Source organism: Pelodiscus sinensis, chromosome 6, assembly GCF_052426305.1.
Source record: "Pelodiscus sinensis isolate ZL-2025 chromosome 6, ASM5242630v1, whole genome shotgun sequence".
Taxonomy (NCBI): Eukaryota; Metazoa; Chordata; order Testudines; family Trionychidae; genus Pelodiscus; species Pelodiscus sinensis.
The window spans coordinates 42676330-42691127 of NC_143057.1; the positions used below are offsets into that span (position 1 = coordinate 42676330).

General features: G+C 40.2%; 1 protein-coding gene across 2 annotated transcripts in view; it reads right to left on the minus strand.

The window, feature by feature from the left end:
* TUT7 (terminal uridylyl transferase 7) overlaps nucleotides 1-14798 on the minus strand; it is a 53633-nt gene that overhangs the window by 14613 nt on the left and 24222 nt on the right. For both annotated transcript variants that reach the window (XM_075931792.2, XM_075931793.2), the window contains 11 exons: nucleotides 13430-13564; nucleotides 8291-8471; nucleotides 6808-7970; nucleotides 6531-6681; nucleotides 5720-5806; nucleotides 3682-3782; nucleotides 2949-3006; nucleotides 2127-2230; nucleotides 544-633; nucleotides 353-466; nucleotides 149-226 (listed from right to left, as the gene is read on the minus strand). In XM_075931792.2, coding sequence (XP_075787907.1) covers nucleotides 149-226; nucleotides 353-466; nucleotides 544-633; nucleotides 2127-2230; nucleotides 2949-3006; nucleotides 3682-3782; nucleotides 5720-5806; nucleotides 6531-6681; nucleotides 6808-7970; nucleotides 8291-8471; nucleotides 13430-13564 — 2262 coding nt within the window. The remainder of the gene's footprint in view (nucleotides 1-148; nucleotides 227-352; nucleotides 467-543; nucleotides 634-2126; nucleotides 2231-2948; nucleotides 3007-3681; nucleotides 3783-5719; nucleotides 5807-6530; nucleotides 6682-6807; nucleotides 7971-8290; nucleotides 8472-13429; nucleotides 13565-14798) is intronic.

Below are 14798 nucleotides of genomic sequence, written 5' to 3' on the forward strand. Positions count from 1 at the left end.
GTAAAACATATTAGCAAATGTCATTGTTAGTAACTACCTTTTACAATGATTGTATATTTCTAATACCTGCCTCACCAGACATTAGTTTCACTTTACAGAGTTATTGCACGATAATGCTATATCAGAAAAGTGAACATATAAGACTCACCAACTCATCTACTTTGTCAAAGAAATAAATATTCCAACCATCAACTAAAATTTCAGGCTTCTTTGGCTCCTTATAGATCTAAGAACAGAATGACAACTAGTTAGAGCATGGCTATTCAGACTTGATGATTTTGATCACTATTTTTGTCAAGAGTGCACCAAAAAAGTCTAACTGGTTATCAGTTTATTTCTTGATACACTGTACCTCTTGGAGAACAGGAATGACAGGTGGTTTTCGCTGCTGAAGAAAATAAAGCACCATAAGAGTATATGCATAGGATGACAAGCTACCTCTAGATGCATCTCCAATGTCACACATCTGGAAAGAAAAAAGCTAATTATTACACTTTATACTGTGAGTGTTATCACTTCCAGCATGCCTGTTATGTTACTTACTTTTGTAAAGACTTTCATTGTGTAACACAGATATTTTACTCTGGGATCAATGGCTCCATAAGAGGACAATAGTCTTGTGTTATGCAGTGCCTGTAATTAAAGAAGGCAGGCAACAAGTATGGGTAACAAAGAGTGAGATGGAAAAAGTGGTAGTTAGCTAAAGCCTATGATCAAGGAGGCTTTGAAAATGACCAATTTACTTGGGAGGAGCAGAATTCTAGAATGATTCACAAGTCACTTGGTCGGAAAGGCTTGTATATCTGTGTGTTTGTGTGCTCTTTCACTTATTTACAAGTTAAACTGTTATGTGCACTGAGTTCAAAGGCAAAAACTGTAGCTAGTATGAGCTCAGCAAGCCCATATATCTAGTTCTGCACTTCAGAAAGAAAGTGTTAGTCAGAATCGGGTTTTTACCTTCTCTGGAGCAAGGTACTTAAAAAGATTCTTAACTTTCGTCTGTTCACAAACAATACGCAGAAGCATCCAAAGGATACCTCAGAATAATGAAGCATGAACCTAGTATAATATTTCCAAGTCATGTGGTAGAGCATAAATTCTGGGGTAGTTCCTCAACTCACAATTTTTCATCCCAGAAATGTAAGCATTACCAACCTGAAAAATAGACTTTCATACCCAGCATTGAAAATACCTTCCTTCTGCTGATACAGGAGACTTAGGAAAGTTTTCTACTGCTTGGCATGAAAACTTACTTTTACTTGATGTCTCAATGAATTTGCTTTTGAAGTCTAGAGCTGGGGTGTGGAACCTTTTTTGGGGTCAGAGACCGATTGATGACCCACAGAAAAATCAGTCAGGGGCCACACACAGATGGGAAGCAAAAAAACAAACACAAAAAAACCACACAAAAAAAACCCCAAATCCTCACTGATGTGGCCCCTGACTGAGAAGGAAAGAGACACTCCCCACATTCCCCTCACACAACAGAGCCTAAGGGGTCCCAGGCTAGTAGATTTTGTGTGCTCCTGACCCACAGTAGTACGGTGAGGGGAAAGGAGAGCCAGTGTGGAGAGGAGCCCTGAGCCTCAGGGGCTGGATTCAGGCAAGGTAAAGGCCTCCTCTGGCCTCCTGGCCATAGGTTCCCAACCCCTGGTCTAGAGTCACCGATTAAAAATGTTTTTTTAATATATTTGATCAAGTACTTGAGATGTAAATTGTGCTTCCATGGAGAACGTAGCAAGTCTGGCAAGTTGGATTTGGAACTATTCTCAAAGTCCCAGTGAAAGCAGCACCAGGGGCTTTTCATAATCCAGGCCTTAAACCCCTAAAAATTATGAAAATGCTTGTGTGGCCAGATTAGAATCTTTGACAATCACGACACTTAACACATGCAGCGATGATCTTGTCACTGCTCAAGATGTTGCTCTTTACCTGCAAATCCTACAAAAGGATCAAGATACCCCAAAACACTTACATTTGCTACGAAATAACCAAATTTACAATTAGCATATCCTCATAGCAGAAAATGTCTGCTCTGCCTCCTTTGACTTAACCAAAAAGAGTCAAATGGAGAATTAGAACCTAAAAATCTAACTGGAACAGATGATTTATAATCGTGATCTTACCAGTGTGTTATATAAACTGATGTCTACTTCAAGACCACTTCTCACATGGAAAAACTTGACAATTGGCACTTTAGCAGTTGTTATTGGCAAGACATTTCTTAAACCTAGGATGGAATATTAATTTTAGCTTTCACTTTAATACAATGATAACAGTATCTAATACACTAACAAGGGCTTACGAAAGGTGCAAAGGTTTCTTTAAGAGCCTGTGGACAGATATCAAAGCTATCTTTTAAATCTCCATACATTAAAAGTATAAAATTTAATTTATATTATATATTGATTTCAGACACTTGTCAGAAACCCAGAATAATTATATTTGCTTTTATTTCACATTAGCTGAAAACAAAACTGTTGTTTAAATATCTACGTAGCAAAAATACTTAATTGGTATAGAGTGAGTTAATGATTTAAAATACGAATGAAATGCTCATAAAAAGGATTAAAATGGGTTTTATGTAGCAATATATACCTGGAATGTCTAGTGTGCGCCATCTTCAGAAATATTAATGTTATTTGTCAACATACCCATTTTTTGTATGTAAATACAAATCTATAACCACTGTCTGAAGGGTCAAACTTCTACCTTTGGACTTGTTTTCATATATGTCATTAATACAGTACCACAGTCTAATTTAGGCCTGGTCCTATAAACCTTAGAACTCTTCAACAGGCTTAGTCATGTAAATAAAGATCTACAAATACTCACAATCTAACTCCCCAATGCTGCTAATGCCGAACTCATTAGTAATCTCTGACTTCATAAATACTTTAGAAATTTATGTACACAAAACTACTGAGTCTTATTCTCTAGAAAGGTACCTGAATGTTTCTTAAGTACTTTTGCTAATTCTTCAATTATTCTTATGCAATCAAGTCCCTGAAAAGGAGAGGAAAATAATTTCAGTGCACTGATAATATTTTGTGCCGATCACAAAATTTTAGAAAACCTATTACTATTAAAAAGTGTCCAAGCCAAACCATTTTAATGGAGATGCCTTTCACTGCTTGTCAGTTTTAAACCCATTAAAAGATATAGGAATAAAAGATAACTAAATTGTACACCCTGCAACATTAGTACCAGACATTTTCAAAATGCAGAGTATGTCAAAATCAACACTAAAAGACACCCTATCCTTCTTAAAAGAGTTTATAAACTTGCATTTATAACCTATTCAACCTAAAAGAAAGACTTGCTTCTTTCCTACCCCATCGTCTAGTACTAAGTTACCATGCATCAACACTGTGATGTTAAACCAGATGTTCCTCTTTCATTTACATCTCAAACAATATTAAGAGTTCACTGCAGAAACTACGAATAAACACAGGTAAAGGAAGAAATTATTAAATTAGATTCAGTGACCTAGCAGCAAGAAGCACCTAGAATACTAGCCAATTAATTTTTTGGTAGAAGTTGTATTTACTTTGTCAGCTATTGTGCAAGTCCTTCTTTCGAAAGGATGTCAAGACATAGTAATCACAGCAACAATAGCTGTATTATATATATCAGGCCAGTACAAGTTATATATTTATACAAAAGTGTGCTAAACTCTACCTCAGCAGTTTCCAGTCCATCAAATGTCATACAGATATCAAGGTCACTTTGTTTGAAGCCAAAACCATTTTTTGATGAGCCAAACAAGTTCAACTTGGTTCCTGTGAAGGATATGGTATTATAACCACATACTGATATACCATCAGTTAATTTTAATAGGTATGGTTTGAATTGAACAATATTGAACACCACTTTAAGGAATAGTCTTGCAGTACCTTAGAGATTAACAAAAAATGTAGATATCATGAGCTTTCGCAGGCACAACTAACTTCTTCAGGTGATTGGAATTTAAGGGGGTCCAGTTTTCAAATAAATAGCACAGAGAGGGGATGGTGGGGCTATTTATTTGAAAACTGGACCCCTTAAACTCCATTCATTTGAAGAAGTGGGTTGTGTCCACAAAAGCTCATGATATCAGCTACATTTCTGGTTAGTTTCTAAGGTGCTGCAAGACTATTTGTTGTTGTTTAAGTTTTTCCAGTTACAGACTAACATGGCTACCCCCTGAAACCACTTTAAGGAATATTTTTTAATATACGGCATACTTTCTTGATTTTTCTATGGATGATAACATTGTACCATTGCTGGTCTGATTCACATTACAAAAGCAATAAATAAAAAACACTCAAATCAAAATAATGACTAAGCCACACAGCAAAACGGTCATCTTTTTTGGCATTAAGACAAAAAAGTTTGTGAACAGGAAAGTAAGCTTATGTTAAAAGGATATCCATCACTTCGTTTTTTGTTTTTTAAATTGACTAAGTCCATCCTCAGATAAAACACTATTTAAAAAGTATATCCTGAGATTTTCTCCTCTCTCTACTTTCTATAGAATGAAGGCTTCTCTGCTTCCTTACAGATGTTTAAAGGGCTCTTTTCAGAAAAAAAGAAACAGAAGAGGTGCTATAGTATGCATCAGGTGCTGAAAAATGCACCAGTGTAAATTGAAAAAATCCCCCTCCTTCCCAATAGATTCTTTCAGTTAATTTTAAGTGCTATTTATAGCCAGAATATGCACAATATTTTCATATTCCAATTTGTTTTAAGCTATATACTTGCAGAGCTCAACTAGCCAACCTGCCTGCTTGACCCCTCCACAGGCTGCAGGGCCATGGGCTTGTCTGAATAACTGAGCCGGAGGGAAGAGAGGGACCATGGTGCTTCATGTGCTGCCTGTTATTTAAACAGGCAGCTCCCATTGGCCAAGTTTTTGGCAGAAACCAGCCAATGGGATTGTGCTGGTGGTGGGGGCAGTGCCTGAAGCCTTCTCCGTCCTCCTTCCAGGCTCACAGTTCTGAAAGAGAAACGGTCCCGCAGCCACTTTTCTGAGAGATGTGCAGGGCTGCGGGGCAAGCAGGGATCCTGCTGATCCAACGGCTTGGTGGACCTGATGCAGCCCATGGGCCGTATTTTGCCCAGGCCTGGCCTATGATATACAGGCTGTAAATTGTTCTTTGCATTCTGAGAACAACATCAGAAAAAGAAAGTTAATTCTTAGGTGAACTTTGAAAGGAAGAAGATAATTTTGGCCTGAGCAAGGTGGGCTGCAAGGGGTTTCAGAAAGTTTGTAGCAGTTTTCCAAGACGGAATACAATGACTTGAACAGTGAATCTTGACTGATGAATTAGAGAAAAATGTTGCGATTACCAGTTTCTTAAATTGCTGTTATTCACTTCTGTTGATGTAAAGAACTATTGACTGACACCAAAAGGAAGTAATTTTTTTTTTATAACTGACATGTTTTTGGAGCTTTTTGTTTGTGTTCTTTCTTAAAACAGACACAATCTCAAGGAAGCAGGGCATAATGTATGAGGAGAACACATCAAGCTGTAACAGTGAGTTCAGATTAATTTGGAATATTTTCTGTTATGCAATAATGTAAATGTCATGGTATATTTTTAAGCAACTAAGCAGAGTAAGAAATTTAAATTAGCCAAGTTTGTTCTGTATACTGGCACAATGAAATTGTTGAAAATACCAAAACAATGAAACTTTAAAAATGAAATATGAATATAAAAAGTAGTTACACAATTACCTAGAAACTCCTGTCTGATGAAACTTTCCAGATTTTGCCGTATATGTTCACGAGCCTGGTCCTCTATAATATTTGGAGCAAAATCCTCTTCAAAAAAGCCAGAAACACACCAATTCAGGCAAAGTATGTAAAAATGTTGGCACGGTTAATTGACAGGAAGAAAAAAAAGAGATGAAATTGAGGTGGGGGAGGAGAGAGGGAGGTATAGGTGAAAGAAGAGTCAAAGAAAAAGTACATTAGAAAAAAAAGTACATTTTGTCCAGTCAGAAGTCAATGGTGCCACATTGAAATAAACTGGGGAAATGTTTCAAAAAATCTATAATCAGCATAGTCTTTAAAGGAATTTGTTGCCTTTGTTCTTTAAAACAGTAGTTTCTGGTAAAGAGATACAAAATATCACATAAACAATGTACTAAAGAATGTTGGCCAAATTTTTTTTGAAAAAGGATGTGACATTTAGGCTCTGAAGTCTATGTGTAGTAGATGCCTAAATTTCAAGAATATCAAATATCCAGCAGCTTTCATTGATTTCATGTTTAGTTCAAGGAGTGATGAGATCAGCCTACACACGTTGGATTTTTTACTCTTTGAAAGTACAGTTTAGACTCATGAATGTAACAACTATCAGCTGCAATTTAGCAACTAAGCCAATGTCATTATCCCATAGAATATTGCTTTTTTGTACCAGTTTTACTACTTTAAGACCTAGCTTTGCTGACACTGTTGAATTCCCTTAAGTTCTATTAAAATCTATTGAACTAATTTGTATTTTCCACAGACATATTGAAATTATGCTGTATTGATGACTTACTGTAACACTGGATGCATACTTGATCTAAAATATTTGAAAACTTGGGTGTCAGTGCTGGCAGAGGGTCAAGCTCAATTTTTTTAAAATCTTCTGGACAATCCTTCTTGAGGTGACCTTCTCGTTTGCACAAGCTGCACACAACCATAGGAGACTGTGTGAATAGAAAACAAGATATTTTTAAAATATATTGCCCTTCAATCAATCAAAACTATACTTAGATATAGTATATCTTAAACTGTAAGTAATATTTTCTGGTGGTTAGATGTTAAGAGCTTACCTTGCCCTTTGTGAAAGCAGGTTTATTAAACTCATAAAAGAGCTCAGATCCTGTAAGTTCTCCAGCTACTGTGCTGTCTTCACAAAGGCTTCCTCTCTCTATCAAATCCTCGTCCTTCAAATCTACCTTTAAAGATTTATCTACATTTTTTCCCAGCTCTGTCTCTTCATATTTAACATGGAGAGACAATTCTTGCTCTTCCTCAGACAGTGCATCTTCACCCCCAGATCCAGTATAAGCATTATTCAGCTCATCTTCAGCAGTCACAATACCACTACATTCTATTTGGTTTATTATAAGACTCTGTTCTCCCTCTTCTTCTTCTTCCTCCTCCTCCTCCTCATCTGAATTATTGATTTCAGATATCTGGTCTTGTAATGAAGGTGCAAATTTGTTCACAGTATCATCCAGTTCATCAGTTTCCTCTGTGCTCTCTTCATCCCTGTCAGCCTTATCCTCAAGTATAACACTGCACTCCAAACCAACCTCATCACTCTCTGTGACTATAGCACTCTGAAAACCTTCAGAGTCTGAAATACCGGATGTTTCAATATCATGCTCACTTGCTGGAATAGGGAGAGTACCATTTTCACTGTCTTCATCCAAGCCTTGATCAATAACTATCACATTTTTCTGCCATTTCTTATCTTGGTCAAGTTCTTCCTCCTCCTCTTCCTCCTCCTCATTTCCACTTTCTGTCTCCACACAACTTGGTTTAAAGTCCTCGTTATCACCAGAAATCATCTCTTCAATTACACAGTCTGAATCTTCCTGGGCAATTCCCAAATGTCCTACATCATCTGCCAATTCATCTTCAATCAGGCTTTCAGAGTCAAACATGTTTGAAGGATTAACTGAACGTGCCTGAGGTGTGTCTATACTTACATCAACAGCATTAATACAATCAGTTGCTACCACTTCCCTCATTTTGTCATTTACATTTTGTGTATCAATGACATCATGCTTTATGGCATCCTTTTCAGGTTCTAATCTTTGTGATGTCCCCTCATTGTCATTCAAAGGCTTCTTGGGGCTGAATTTTGTAGATTTCTTATGGGGCAAAGCAAAATATTTGTAAGTTGCCCGTAAGCAATGAAGAATATATTCATATACTATCTGACTGTTCAGAGTTCTTGCCACGTTCCTCTTTACTGAATAAGGGTCTGAAAGAAAAAAGAAAGTAATGAGTTAATTGAATACAGAATTCTATAACTTTATTGACGGATATAAAGTTATTCAGAGAAGAAAAGATAGATTTGATTAGCTCTGTTATGTCTTACAACATTTTGATATATTGTTGATTAAATTAATACTCTGTTTTAGGAACATATTAGCAATAAACTGAACTCTATACTATGTGGAGGAAACAATGTATTAAATGGTATCACAAAGAAAGATGTGTCAGAAATTGTTTTTCAAACATATCCAACAGCATACTTGGTAAGTCAGAGAGCTGAAAAATCTTGAGAGAGGCTTCAGGTACCTTCCACAGCAATGCGCTTTTTAGGCCAGTCCTTTGATTCACGAGACACTGCTTCTTTGAGTCGTATACTGATGACCAGATCAGCCAAATTAAACTCCAAGGCATAGAAGCGAAGCAGTTCTACCCAAAGCTGCCCAACTGGTGCTGAACACTGGTGTCCTGAATCAAACACTAATGGAACCTGTTAATTAGAAAGCATATGCTTAAACCCTCTAGTCCTAAGGTGTGTAAAAAACCCTCTTTTGGGGGGGCAAAAAAAAAAATCATTTTGCCGATCTAAAACTTACACTTCATTTACACAATCTCTGATACCTATGCGCACACACAGAGTCATGTAAAAATGCATACATTTTAAAATAAACTAGTAATTTAAGTATTACAGTGGTATGGAGGAAAGGTCATGATAACATTGTAATGAAGCCGTAACAGGTAATACAATGGCTAAAAATGACCTCTGCAATGAATGTTCAGGTCTCAACAATGAAGGTTAATACTCTACCCAAACAAGTGAATTTATAGAAACCCCTCCATATTCGCAAGGATACATTCCAGAGACAGGAGTGAATGCCGAAATCCGCAAATCAGGAGGGGGAGAGGAGGAGAGGATGTTTGCAACACAAAAACAACACATTGTCCAAAACAAGTGATTTCACAGTCAAACTAACTTCAAAGCAGAATTCCATCCAAACTCGAACACAAAGATAATACAATATTGTCAACAAACAACTTCAACTTCAAAACTAATCACCCAAAACACTTTGAACTTGCTCCCTGTGAATCTTACTGTTCCTCTGGAATGGGGGAGTTAACAGGGGTGGGTTCGCAAAAAAAAATTGTGATGAGAAGCTGCAAGGGATAAGCCTGTGCTGCGTTATGGTCTACTGATGCTGATTCTCCCATTAACTTCACATTATGTAAACTGTGCCTCTTTTTCAATTTGTCAAACTACCCCTTGCTTGCAGTGAATGACACTGTACCGTCGTGAGTCCCCCCTCACCATTAGGGATATCAACGAGTAGACGACTACATACACCTGGGCTTATCAGTTAATCCTAATGATTACACACATTCCATCCCCCCCAGAGGCAGCAAGTAGGGGGAGGCAGTAGCCAGTGCCCCTGGGGATCCAACTTTAAGTTGGCTCCCACAAACACCAGATCTGCCTGCGAGTGGGGATGTTAGCGTGTAATTGAATAGTCATGTAACCTCATCAATTTTTCCTTAGTCCCCAGAGGTGGGGCTGGAAGACTCCTGCCCCCACTCCCAAGGAGTCCTGTCACCCTATGCTGCTGCCTCTGATAAGAGAGGCAGCAGCGCGGCGGGTACGGGGGGCAGGCGGGAGCCAATATGCACAGGGAGCCAGCTTTTAAGCTTGCTCTCTACACATGCGGCTCTGCAGATCTGCCCCCTCCCTCCCCCCATGCCACCTACAGAGGCAGCAGGGTGGGAAAGTGGCAAGCAGGAACCAGCGCTGCGGGGAGTCTGCTTAAAAGCGTCAGCTCTCCCTAGCACCAGCTCTGCAATGCTACCTGTTTCCCCCCTCTCCCCTGCAAGCTGCTGCCTCTATCAGACCAGCAGTGCGGTGAGGGGATGGGGTGGACTGCTGCAAAGCAGCCTCTGTCTGCGGCGGGCCTGAGCTCGCCACAGAGAGAGGATGCTCCATTGCAGCACCCCTGGTCCAGGGGGTCCAAGCTCTCCACGGACAGAGGCTGTTCGGCATCCCACAGAGCAGCCTCTATTCGCAGCGTTCCTGGGCCCTGTGGGGCAAGTTGATTTTTACACTGGCTCCTGCCTGCCACCCTGCGCTAATGCCTCTGTATCAGAGGCAGCAGCACAGGATGACAGGGGACTCTCTGGGAGTGGAGGCAGGAATGAACTGGCTGCCAGCCCTACCTCTGGGGACTATCAAATAGTTGTGTAACAGCTAAAAATTCATGTGGTTATATGACTATTCAATTACATGCTAACATCCCCACTCACTACCTGATGCTTGTGCAAAATGCTTCCACAAGCTCAAAGCCTTTTCTTGAATTACAGCACCATTCACAGGTGCTCGTTTCTGTAATGTCTTCAATCCAAACGCTTAATGCCTTTTCCATTTTTTCATTTGTGGGCTCATGATTCATACATGACACCTTCACACAAGCTGGCACACTTGCAGCAACATTGTCCCTTATGTTTTTCTCTTTTTTTAAATATCACACACAGTAGACTCGTTAATGCTGTACATTCTAGTTACTGAGGGTGCACTATGATTACTTGCAAGCTTATCTAATAATTCGACTTTCTTGCTTGAAGTCATCACTTTTTTTCCCTCTCTTAACCTCTTGACCACTGTCTGCATCACTTGCTTTTCTTTTTGGTGCTATAATTAAGGTTAGGTGCTACTTTAGCAACCATATTTTTTTCACTACAACACACCGAGAAAGTAAAAGCATGCTGCATCATGTGTTGGTGCAGTGCAGTGCAGCACACCACACCATGAATAGGTGAAACCGCAAACAGCAAAACCACGGACAGCGAGGGCTTGCCGTAGAACATTATGAGAATTTTAAAGTTACAAAAGAGGTCAATTTAAAAAGACAAGTATCTTAAGTTACACTAACCTTTCCACGTCTTTAAATTGGGCTGTCAAGAGATTTAAAAATTTATTCACGATTAAATGCATGCAACTCCCCTTTGAAAAGCACTACATGGAGTCTGGGATCAGCTGGAGTTCCCAGCTAACCCCAGTCTCCATGCAGCGCTGCCCCTTGGAAGCACCACTGTGGCACTTCAAAAGGGCAGCGCAAGGGCAGAGCCTAGGGTCAGCTGGCGTTCCCAACTGACCCTGGGCTCCATGCAGTGCTACCCCTTTAAGGTCCCGGAGCTGATCCCCAGCTCCGCTTGTGCTGCCCCTTCGAAGTACTGGAACTGGCACTTCAAAGAAGCAGCACAGCATTAACGCCTGCGATTAATGCATTATTTTTTTAACGTGTTAATCCTGTCCTAAGCTAATCACAGGCGTTAACACAGGTCAATTGACAACCCTACTTTAAATCAAATGTAATAATGGTTAGACAGTTACATTTGTGATTATGGCTAACAGTAATATGATTGTGTATTTGAATAAAAAATGTTTCTGTGGTATAATTGCTACATTTCAAAGTGAGCATTTCAGAGCACAAAATACATAGGATGAAGGATATAACCTCAAATGCAAATCATTTTTCAGAAACAAGGCTCTTTATGGCCACTTAAATGGACAGGCACAAAAACATGTACCTCAAGCAAGAAGAGAAAGTTATACTTAATATATTTAGTAAGAATTTACTTTACATGAATTTATAATAGCTCGGGCTTAAAATATACAATCTTTAAAAATAATTTGTATCTATATAAAGATTGCTTAGTATTTTACCAAATAAGATGTTTTTAGCAAAGGTAATGGAGTATTTTACACTTAAAAATTATAACAGCCACTATTGGATGAAATCTATGTAATTTATATATAATATGCATAATTCATATCTATGATTAGAACTGAATTATGTTATTTCTAAAAAAGAACATTATTATTAGCATATAAGAAAAAAAGAGGTAATGTAATAGTAATTATCCTACAACAATTGTTTGAAATTAAGATCTACTCATTTGACACAGGTAAGTTTGAAATAGGACTTGAATTATATCAACTACAGTTGTCCCCTAGTTTAACCCAATGCTGTGAACCTGGAACCTCTTGGTGTCAACTAGATGAGAGCACAGGGATGTATAAGAATTACAGGGATCCCTCGATCTGGTATGTGCATACTGGTTCACCAAATAATATCATGTAAGGTATTTAACGAAAACCCATGTCACACTGGTTATCATAATCATCGTGAGATGTGTAAAAAGATAACATGTAAGGAGTTAGGTACACAGACTGAAAATTATATGCTTAAGGTCTGAGTTAAGACAGGTCAGTAGAAGGGGACCAATATAGTCCTGAAAGGCAAGAGAGAAGAGACGCTTATCTCTGACTGGCTGGTCAAGTGTATTATATATCGTCTACTTCACAAATGAAAGCCTAACTACAATCTGAGCATAATCAATAGATTGCAGAAACCAACAAGAAAGGAGCACAAAGGAACACACAACTAATGGAAGGAGAAGAGAAGAATCCTGTTCACAAGTTCAGGATTTTTGTACTTTAACAAAGTAGAGACACAGAAACTGCATCCTTCACCTAAGTAGACAAGTTGACAGCATGCTTCTCTTATGAACAGAAGATCACAGTCAACCGTGCTGCTAAAAAGCTAGCAGAAAGATATTTTGGATGAGTCAACCTTTATGAGACAGGGAAAAAGTCTTGTTAGTTAAATTTAGTTCCCCGGTAAGCATGTTATGATGCTATTTTATATGTAAACCTTTGTTTCCAGTATTTCTGGTTATTATCATTTGTAGTTTTTTTGTTAAGTAAACTTACACTTGTTTTCACTACAAACAAATCTGTGTGTTAAGCTGAGCTGTGGTCTAAGGAATAACTAAGAAGCTGTACTGTACTGCTCCTTTGAGAACAGTGGGTCTAGTAACTGAGTGAGTGTCCAGTGATGGAGGGACTAGATTCTACAGGCATGCTTTGGAGAATTCAGGTATTGGAGTTTGTCTGTCACTATTGGGAAAACAGAGTGGGGGGTCTGTGGAAGCCTGGAGGGGAAAGTTTGTGTTGCTAGTTGCAATGGAATCAGAGAGCGACTCAGAGTGAGCATAGAAAAGGATCCACATGCTAAGGGCAAGTAGTAGTGAGGTGCCTTTCAACTTGGGGTACTGCCAGCAGGCATCACAAATAACTTAAGACATAGAATTGCTCTCCGATCTCCTATCAGTTGTCACATCTGTCTTTAGGTACTAGGATGTCGCATACACAACAGAAAAATGGCCACTAAATTAAGAGAGATAAAGTGAAGTCAGAATATATTTTATCACCACCCACTTGCCCCTCTAATATCCTGGAACTGACATGGCCACAATACTGCATATAGGCTCTGAATTATGCAGTTTAGCTTTGCAATACATAAACAGTTTTATTTTACCTAAAATAAATGCAGGTTGTCATTGCTGAAAGTTGCGCAAGTGATTTCTAGTTGCTAAAGTAGTAACTGAAATAGTTCAGACCTTGCCCCTTTTAGGAGAAGCTTCTTTTGGAGAGTCAGCATCATCAACAGTAGGATTATACTCCCACACCACGATATCATTCTCAACATCTTTAAGGCTGAAGTTCACTAATTTGTTTAATGAGAATCCTCCAATCTAGAGAGCGCAGAAGGAAAAAGGAAAAAAACACCAGACAAATTTTTTATCTGAAAGATTTTAAACCAACTATTTCCACAGTATTAATCATCCAGAAAAAAAAATCAATATTTAAAGCTGTACAAAAATCATACTCATTTGTTTTTACTTTGTTAAAGGTTTCACCATCTCTCTCTTTATAAAAAACCTTTTGCTGTGGGACAACAGAGTAACAGCACATCACTCTGCATCCCCAGGAGCCGTGACCATGTGACCGCTCCATGAAATGGGCGGACAGTGTCTCCATCCCTGTACACCACCTTGACCAGCATCCACCTGCATCTACGCCCTGCCCCCAGCCTACCTGGCCCATGTGCCTTCCACACAGCTTTGCTCTGTGCAGCCTGGCCCAGCCACAGCGCTTGGGGCCCACGCTGCAGGTCTCCCACAAGTGAGCAGCTCTGGTGTGTGCCAGTGACACAGACCAGGCCCCTTGCTCAGGCATGCGCTCTCGGGATCTCTGTCTCCCCGTGCCCCCTGGAACACCATCTGCCTACCTCTGGGCCCTGCCCCTGCCTAGCTTTGTGTGGCCTGGGCTCAGGCACACTCCCCCAGGACCGCCACAAGCTGAGCAAGTCTTGCACCCCGGCCACTTCCCCAGCTCTCTGGAGCAGCTGCTCCGGGCTCCCTGGGCTCACCACACAGCAAAGCTGCCCCAACAGGCCAGTTTGAAAAGGCTGGGCTGGGGGCAGGCTGTGGCTCCTACTGCGGTGGCCGGGGCTGTGCTGTCTGACTTAGTGGTGCTCCAGGGGGGAGGGGCGTGCAGCTCAATGAATTTGTGGGATGGGGCAGGGTTTATATAGGGAGGGAGGAAGAGAGATAGGGTGTATATGGGGATGGGCGCTGTGGTAAGGGAGGGGGGAATATAGGAATGGAGGCAGGAGGATGGGCAGTGTGGAGTGTAGAGGGGGAGGGGTAAGAGGGGATGGTGAGTGCAGAAATGGAGGCAGGGGGATCAAATTGAAGTACAGGTTGCGGAGGTGGGAGGAGCGCAGAGAGCTGGGGATGGCCTGGCCTCAGCCCTGGCCTACAGCTGGGGCAGGGAGAGCTGGGGCTGGCCTGGCCTGGCCTGGGTCCAGTGGCTGGGGTGGAAGGGAGAAAGAGTGGCCAGATCTCCCCAGCAGCCAGTGGGAGAGCCAGGGCTGCCTACCTTCAGAGACACAGGGGCTAGCAAGAGTAGCAAGCAGGGGACACC